The sequence below is a fragment of the Amphiura filiformis genome, unplaced genomic scaffold, assembly GCF_039555335.1.
Source record: "Amphiura filiformis unplaced genomic scaffold, Afil_fr2py scaffold_52, whole genome shotgun sequence".
NCBI classification, from domain to species: Eukaryota; Metazoa; Echinodermata; class Ophiuroidea; order Amphilepidida; family Amphiuridae; genus Amphiura; species Amphiura filiformis.
The window spans coordinates 18871-28130 of record NW_027305516.1 but is presented as its reverse complement, the minus strand read 5'-3'; the positions used below and the strand labels follow the sequence as shown (position 1 = coordinate 28130).

Sequence of the window (9260 nt, the reverse complement as noted above, 5' to 3'; positions counted from 1 at the left end):
GTACTGACATCACTGCCACATCAGGGACTGTATAGTACACTTTTACTAACAGCCTCCTCTAACATCTGGGTATGGCACGGGTCATGATGCACTGACAAATATGATATCAGAGGGAGTGGGTGTTTCACAAGCACTCTAGCTCCCCCATTTGGTTATGCCAATTACTTATTATGATATTTGCTATCTACTGATGACACCACATCAAATTAACTCAACACATTACCCCATTAGGTACCTGAGACTGCCACTCAAAACCTACATCACATTTTCAAACTTTTTTGTGACATGTGTATTAGACGTAAAATTGATTCAAATTTCAATTACCATGGTATGCATTAGTGCTGTAATCGATTGTCGTAAGTATCGATAGTCGGAAAATACATAGACTTCCGACATGTCGAAACACTCAATGTCAGTGTCGATACACAAACGACATGGCACACATGCTTAGATTATCTCAAATCAGGTCTCAAATTACCGTGAAAATGCATGATCCATGTAGTTTTAGCTGTTAGGCTTCAATACACTTGTTGTTAACTTGTTTCTGGAACTTACTGATAATAAAATTGGTAAACTCAAATCCGTGTTTCAAACTGCGTGAGTATCGATAATAGTATCGACATGTTGGATGTTTGCCTCCCGACATATCGATACCCAGAAAGCTTATCGATTACAGCACTAGTATGCATAATGATATGCTGTCTGCTGAAGATAGCAATTGTAGCTGAAACTCAATGAAGATTTTCACACCATTCCAGAATACATCATGTGCTGTTTCAGTAGTGCATCCCACTTAGGCCTAAAAAATTGTTTGATTGGCTTAAACCTCCCCCCCCCCATATCTGCCAACCCTGAATATCTTTTTTATATTTGAAAGAAAAAAATATATAAGTTGAATTAAAAAAAATAATGAAAAAAGTATAATTTCCCATTGAAGTGATATAATTGTCAAACACAATGACACATGGCCATGACCAGTAGCGTAGCCAGCGGAGGGGCAGGGGGGCAGAGTGCCCCCACAAAAAATGAAAGAAAAAGTGCCCCTCAGGACAAAGAGAAAAGAGAAAAACAGGGGGGGAAAGGAAAAGAAAAAGGGCAAGGAGCCCTTTTCTAGCAAAATTCAGGGCCAAAATAGTGTAAAATACAAAATTTTTCAGCTTACGCCAGCACATTATAACAATAAAGCCTTTTTTAGCGGAGAATGGGCGAAAATAGTGCAAAATACCATTTTTTACACGCTACGCGCGCACATCATCCCAATAAGGCCCTTTTCGGGAAGCTCGAAAACATACAGTCTCTATGTATTGTATGATGCAACTGCAATTTTTTTCGTCTGTGCCCCCAAAAATTTTATTTTGCCCCCCCTGACCAAGAAAGCTGGCTACGCCCCTGGCCATGACTATTGTTATCCATCGGTTCATGTGAAAAGGAATACTTGTACCTGCACACAACGATGGCAGCCCTTGGTATCGCAAACTTCTCTGTGTCAATTGGGCAAGTTTGGGATACAAAAAATGAAATAAAAAAGCCCTACCTACCTACTCTATATTTTTTTATGTTACACCAATCATTTTTTTTGGCCTTATGTGGAATTTAACTTTTATCAGCCAGACCAAACCATGATATGTAATGTTCTTTAATGTGCAAATAACCAAGTCAAGGGGGCCATCATTTTCTTCGGAAGGGGGGGGTCTCACATTTTTCAAAAGTTGGCGTCTATAAAATTGCAACCCCTCCTATTTTGACAACCAAAATTTTATGACCCCCTCCACCACCGATACACCTTACCCCTAAACAGGCTAAAATTGTATTGAAATCAGTCTTTTTGAATAAAATATACACACTATCTGTGGTCATCCTCAGTGTGACTTCCTACATTTTGGTCATCAAAAATTTTATGACCCCCTATTTTTCTTTCCAAAAATTTATGACCCCCATATATTTGGGACCCCCTCCCTTCCAAAGAAAATGATAGCCCCCCCCCCCCTAAGTACACACTCTAATGGATTTGAGCATCTATCAGGAACTACCCTTTTGTTATGCTATATAATACCCTTCCAAAATTTATGTGCTAAAAGTCACTGTCTACATACATCAGTGAACATCAAAAGAAGCTAGGTTGATCTCCGTGTCCGAAAATGACTGGTTCCCATTTGTCATTTCAAATTTCATAATCTATTTTTGTCTTACTTTCATGAGCTCTTATTTTTTGAGCACTTGTATTGTAATGAGGGCATGAGACCCTGAGTTACTCATAAATGCCATCTAATACCTAAGAGCTCAAGTGATTATTCCTGCTGTAAAGATCGCCCTTGTGTATGTTTAATGGGAACTTGCATACATCAGGAACCAGTTTTAATGTGTTTTGCAAAAGCATAGTGCATTATGGAGCTGTGGTGAAAATCTTCTTTGGCTGAAACCCATACATGTCATATACATATTCAGTGTTCGAAATAAGCCAGGCCCTAGGCCACTGAAAAGCCAGTCAAAATTACAGATACTGTGGGCCCACCGATACACTATACCCAGGGCCTGTGAAATGTTATCACCAAAACTTTACAGCAAGATACACTCAATGTTGACCTTAACATCAATCAATGACAATACTTGTTGTTGATTTGCAAGTCTGACATCTTACAAAGTGTCACAATAAGTGGACCAGAGTAACATTAAAATCAAAACTAAATTGTTTTTTGACTTAGGGCCTGATTTTGGATTATTTCGAACACCATCTAAATTACTTAACACAACATGACAGACACTATAAGAATAAAAGTTTCAACAACGGTTCTAATTGTCCTCCCGCAAGAACCACCCTTGCATTTGAACAAAAAAAGTTCCTGAAAATTGAAAACCGTTTGGAGAACCATTACAGGTTCATCAGGCTTTTAGATAGCCAAAAGGTTCCGAACATGCTCAGAGATCCTGTTAATGTTATGGTTCATCTTCCATCAAAGGTTCTGAGAGGACAAAAGAAACACTTTGACAGTTTTCTGTCCTGATTGACTTTAAACTTTGTTACTGTTGGGTGTCACTCAGCTCATGGTGATATTGAGGTTCAGGATTTGAAATTTCAAAGCTCTCTGTTCAATTTCCTGCATTCCATAACATTGAGTTGAAATGAAAATTAAGTACCAGATGTAAATTAACTTTCCTGCCTGATGAGTGAATGGATCCATGACTGTTGATCCTGCTTACAACGTATAGCAGATAAGATGGATGAAGTAGTAGCACTTGAAACACCTTGCAATGCTTCATTTATATTCTCAACTTATGTATGTTGAATTCAACTGTAATTCAAGTTAGTACATATCAAAAATAAAAACAAGGCTCACTTCATGCATCAACAGTCTGAATATGGAAATGTTCTGCTTTTTCCTTTTGGGATTTTTCGCACACTTCCAAGAGACAACCATCCATCAAACTGGAGTTCTATTCAGTTCACGTCATATGCTAAACATGCTTTTAGGGTAAGTTGCCAATCATCAGTGATGTGTTGATGTAGCCAGGTCCATGTTGGATGATACGTTGACTCTCCGTCATACTATAAAGACAAAAATGAAAAAAAAAAAAAAAAAAAAAAAAACACAACCGGTGAATTACTATGGTTAGAATTTCATACAGATTCCCAGTGCATGCTACATGCTTTTATCTATATGAAGCATACAGTTTGTGGATCAGCTGGACAATTTTGCAATATAGTTTACCCCACTTGGAAATAAATTTTGCCTGCCATTAGGCGACGAAAAAAAACCCTTTGTAGAGTCCGTCGGTCTGGCATGTTTTTTCCCAGCAAACTCCTGGGCAAGGATACATAATGGTGCCCCCCCCCCCCAATTCCTGAAACAATTGAGTGCTGAGCACGCAACAATTTGCACAAATACCACTAATTTGGTTATAATCAAGTTGAATTTTGGCCTTAAATTGATCTTTCAATGATTATTTGCGCTGAAATGCATGCGAACATACTGACTTTCACCGCTTGGAGGGGGCCGCAGAATCGATGCTGAATTGGTCAATTCGGCACCCCCTAAGACGGCACCCATGGTATGTGCCCTCCAATTCCCTCCCCCAGTGGCCTATATAGATTTCTCTTTGACATGGGGGTATATGGGGTTGGAACTTGAAAAAAAAGTGTTTTTCCTAAAGGGCAATTTATTTGAAACATGTATCCATGCCTAAGGATTTTTGTAAAACCTTTCATCATATCTAGGGATTTCTTGTGAAAACACATGCCTGACCCATTTGGGCGGACAATCCTGTATACTTAACATAGAAAAATATTTGGTTGGGTCAGGGACCCGAGTTTTGTTTGTGTTGCCTTTAATAGCAGAGATATACAAGAAAATACAAGACTTACCTGCTAATTCAAAGCGTAAGGGGCTGTGCAAGAAAATGAACTAGGGGGAAATTTCCAAACACCGTGCTAATAATTGCTTGCCCACCTCTCTCGGCCTGCCAAAAGATGCTTCCCCGATCTTTCAGCCAGATCAAAAATCTTTGCTCCGACCTTTGCACATGTCAAATATTTAGGTTCTGAATTTGCATATTTGAATGCTTTGGACAGTTATCATAAGCCTTTTAGAGTGTGTTATTTAAAAGGGGCCTGCAAATGTGTGCCAAAATTGCCTTCCCCCCTCTTTTTGGCTTGCCAAAAAATTCTTGGCTAGACCCCCAAATTTACCCTCCCAGGGCTCATAATTATTGCACAGCCCCTAAGTATGAAGACTTTGTACCAGCACATGGTAATATTGTAATAGCATTCTTAAGAAACCTAGCTAAGGCCTAAAAAAAAATTGTTTGATTGGCGTAACATAAAAACAAATTTAGGGTAGGCAGGTCGGGAATCTTTTTTTTTTTTTTTTTTTTTTTTTTTTTACTTTTTAAGCTGTAAATTTTTTTTATAAAGGCTTTGTAACTTTTTTCCTTCTTTTTGTTTAAATTTATTTATTTATATTTATTTTTTTAAATTTTATTTATTTTTTTTGCAAAAAATAAATAAAAAAAGTTAGGGTCGCGTCTAATTTTAGGGTAGGTCGCGTTACGCCAATCAAACAATTTTTTTTAAAGGCCTAATCAGGAATATACTCTGATATTTATATATGTATTAATCATTATGAAAATATTTACCTGATCTGTCTAGTTTCCTTGTGTCTATCCCTCGTCTTGCCACTTGATGAAGTCATCCTCAAAGTCTTCTTTTTGCACACCTTCAGGTAGGTAATCATTACCATAACACCTGGCAGTGAGCCTGTGTATACAATGTACATAAATTAAACAAACATTAACCCATATAAGTGAGTTAACTTCTTAATCACAGTGTTCTTCAAATGTAGATACATTTTGACTAATTAAACAAACATGATTGAGTGCATTGATTCATAAAATATCCTTTTTGTGTTCTAAGCAATCAAATTATTATACTGAAAGGTTCCAGCATGCTAATTTTAGTATTTTTACCGTATCATGCCCCACCATGTGCCATCAGGTTACTTCAACAAAGTGAGCCTGTTTAGCATACATATGGTCGTTAGGGTGCATCAAGTGCCCCTCATTTCAACCATATTTTTTGCTCCTAGTGTCAAACTGTGCCATTTAACTAGAAAATCATCCCCTCCAAATTTAAATTCAATCGGATGTCGGGAAGGGGGTCCACCGTGAGCTTAAAGTTTGGACAGAGGCAACCAGTAAAAGTCCGGCCGGCAGCTATTGTATTATGTATACAGTTATACACATACATTAATAGCTGCCTTTAGTGAAAGTTTTTATAGTACTTCAAATCTCAGACAATACTCAATAAAATGCAAATCCATTTGAACTAATCAAAAAGGCAGCTATTTTCAGACATATTTGAAGTCATAATAATAGCTGCCATGTGCATGTTTCTCTATTTACAGCCGTTTCTACATGGAAAATGGGTCCATCGCGCACTACAAGCTCAAAGTTTGTGCATGGTAGGTCCTTTTAACTTAATGACAAATAAATCAGGCAGCTATTTAGTTTTCATTACGTTATACTGCACATCACTGTGGCTGCTTATGATTATGAATAACAATGTAATAAATGTACGTACCTTACCATTGCTTAATATTTATCAGTCCATATGATACAAGTTTGGTAAATTAGGTAGTGTCATTCAGTTTACGCTTTCTCAGATTAGGTGTCCATTTTCTATCTTGCTCCACCACTTGCAAGACATTTTGATATAAATGTTCCTGAAGTGCCCTATCTGGGCAGCAGCCAGGAAATCTGCACTGAGTTTCATGCCATGTTCTGCTGCATCATTTACCACATTGACGGCTCTAACATTGCTATAAGCTGAGGACTCCGGCCAAGTGTCAACATTGTCTGCTAGGAATTTGTCATTGATCTGCAGGATGTTCATAGTGAACCACAAGTCCTTGACTGCAAAACCAGCTAGGACTCTTGACTGGGTGATATTCTCAGGGTCAGGGAACACATGGCTTTAGTACTGCTGCATCAGGTTCAACTTTGAACAAGTAGCCTTCTCGCTAAAGCCTGTCTCTCTTGTACTGGTACCTTTCCACTGAAGAGAGCAAGCGGTGCCATCTCTTTGGTGAGATACTACAGATGTCTGTTCAGGGCTTTGCGTGCACTTGTTGCAACACCGGAATTGATATCGGAGACGCTTGTATATTCTGGAGATCGTTCCATGGCACGTCAGAAGCAACACTGCATGTCATTCACCAGGAACTGTAGATTATTGTTGCAAATTTACAAATACAACAAATTCACGTATCTTGGGTAGCTGGTGGTGCTTTGTTGTCACAGTGCCTTGCGGAAGCTGTTCAATGTGATTCTGCATTAGAGAGATTTTGCTACTATACAGCAATTTGGACAATTCTAGCGCAGGCTTTGGAAACCAAATTCCCAAAGAGCCAAAGTTCCAAAAGAGCCGTCAATGTGGTAAATGATGCAGCAGAACATGGCGTGAAACTCAGTGCAGATTTCCTGGCTGCTGCCCAGATAGGGCACTTGAGGAACATTTATATCAAAATGTCTTGCAAGTGGTGGAGCAAGATAGAAAATGGACACCTAATCTGAGAAAGCGTAAACTGAATGACACTACCTAATTTACCAAACTTGTTTCATATGGACTGATAAATATTAAGCAATGGTAAGATAAGTACCTTTATTACGTTGTTATTTATAAGGCAGCCACAGTGAGTGTCATTGACAAAATAGCTCCTGTCAAAGAGGTTCGAATAAAAAATAAAACCGAACCATGGATGAATAATGACATCTTGGATAACATCCGTACAAGAGATAAGCTTTTGCACAATTTTAAACATGATAACAATCCTGAGGTTTACACAAAGTTCTGTAAAATCAGAAATCAAATTCAACGGGATATTAAGAAGGCAAAAGCTTCATATTTTTCTAACAAAATTGAAGAAAACAAAAACAATCCTAAAGCCACCATACCTCTCAGACCTATCATCTCCAGTATTGGTTCTATCACATACGACACTGCCAATTTTGTGCCAAGATCATTTCACCGCTTGTTGGGACTACTCCTTACCATATCAAGAACACATTGGATTTTGTCAACAAAATAGGGGTCCTCAAACTCGGCGATGATGAGGAATTGGTTTCGTATGATGTAACAGCACTCTTCACCAGTGTTCCTGTTGAGGAGGCGTTGGACATAATCCAACCTAGACTTGAGAACGATACTACCCTTCATGAAAGAACTAATCTTAATCCTTCCCAGATTGTGGAATTACTTCGTTTTGTGTTGACCACCACCTACTTCACCTTCCAAGACCAAGTTTACCAACAAATTGAGGGTGCTGCGATGGGCTCTCCATGTAGCCCGTTGGTTGCCAACATCTTTATGGAAGCATTTGAGGAAGAGGCGATCAACACTTCACCCGTCAAGCCCTCTTACTGGGGAAGATATGTTGATGGTACCATGGTGGTATTGAAGACAGACGACATCGACACCTTCACACTTCATCTGAATAGTGTCAACCCGGCGATCAAATTCACCATTGAGAGGGAAGAAGATGGCAAACTTCCGATGTTAGACACTCTGCTTCACCGCAAGCCAGATGGGTCCATCAAAGTGACAGTTTACCAGAAACCAACTCATACCAACCAGTACTTGTCCTTTGAGTCGCATCACCCACTCCAACACAAACTGTCTGTTGTTCGCACACTCATGCACAGAGCCGATACCTGTATTACCGAGGAAGCCGACAAGATCAATGAGAAGAACAACATTAAGAAATCCCTCAGAATGTGTGGTTATGGAGATTGGGTTTATAACGTCGCCCAACCTGCCACAGCTCCTGACAGACAGCATGTCATCAGAGACAAACCCCATGTAGGGAGCATTGTGGTCCCATATGTTCGTGGTGCGTCGGAAGCTCTGCGGAGAATTTTCAGCAAGCGCGGTGTGTCTGTACACTTTAAACCTGCCAACACACTTCGCTCGGCACTTGTTGCGCCAAAGGACAAGATACCCCCTGGTAAATGTTGCGGTACGGTTTACCAGGTCAGCTGCAATGACTGTGACTCGGCTTATGTGGGTGAATCTGCCAGACCGCTTAACACCAGGATCGCAGAACATCGCAGACCCAGTACCACTACTTCTCCAGTTGGTGACCATCAAAAGGCAGGTCACAGCATTGAGTGGAAAGACGTCAAGATACTTGACAGAGAAACGGATTGGTTCCGGAGGGGCGTTAAGGAATCCATTCACATCAGGACCAGTAAAAGTGATTTGAACAAAGACCAGGGCCGCCACAGACTCTCCGGAGCTTACAACTCTTTACTGCGTCAGAGCATGTCACGTGACTCACGTCACGGTTCGACGGTCTCTGACCAGTAACTAGCATCATTCACCAGTCCATCTTTACCGAGTGAACAAGAAACAGTGTTACGTTTCGAAAGCTCTCAGGTGAGCTCATTTTCCGCTTTGAGTAATAGTTTAATTTCACTTCATCAATCCTAAAGGTCTTTGGAAACAATTTAAATCTCTTGGCTACAGCTCCAAAGGTAAAGATCATTCTCAAATTGTTTTAACTGTGAATGGTGAGAAGTGTTTTAATTCTAAAAAAGTTGCCAATTGTTTGAATGATTTTTACACTACTGTTGCTGGCAACCTAGTGAAAGATCTCCCACCATCGAAAGGTCTTTTTTCGACTGAGTCTGAAGTTTTTAAAATTATTATAAAGAAAAGGATGTGAAACCAAACAGTTTTAGACTCTCATCCATCACTTCTGATTTTGTTT

The 9260-nt window shown here is 39.5% G+C and overlaps 1 protein-coding gene and 1 long non-coding RNA gene across 2 annotated transcripts; one reads left to right on the top strand and one right to left on the bottom strand.

Annotated features, from left to right (window-relative positions):
* Positions 1–1172: 1172 nt before the first annotated feature.
* LOC140144390 (uncharacterized) lies at positions 1173–5268 on the bottom strand. The gene is made up of 3 exons (XR_011857879.1): positions 5131–5268; positions 2639–3544; positions 1173–1783 (listed from the first exon to the last, which is right to left on the bottom strand). It is a non-coding gene; the product is annotated as an uncharacterized lncRNA (long non-coding RNA).
* A 198-nt stretch (positions 5269–5466) lies between these two features.
* On the top strand, positions 5467–8857 carry LOC140144394 (uncharacterized). Its single transcript, XM_072166206.1, has 2 exons — positions 5467–5502; positions 7469–8857. The coding sequence occupies exons 1-2, from the start codon at positions 5467–5469 to the stop codon at positions 8855–8857; spliced, it is 1425 nt and encodes a 474-aa protein (XP_072022307.1).
* The last annotated feature ends 403 nt before the right edge of the window (positions 8858–9260 follow it).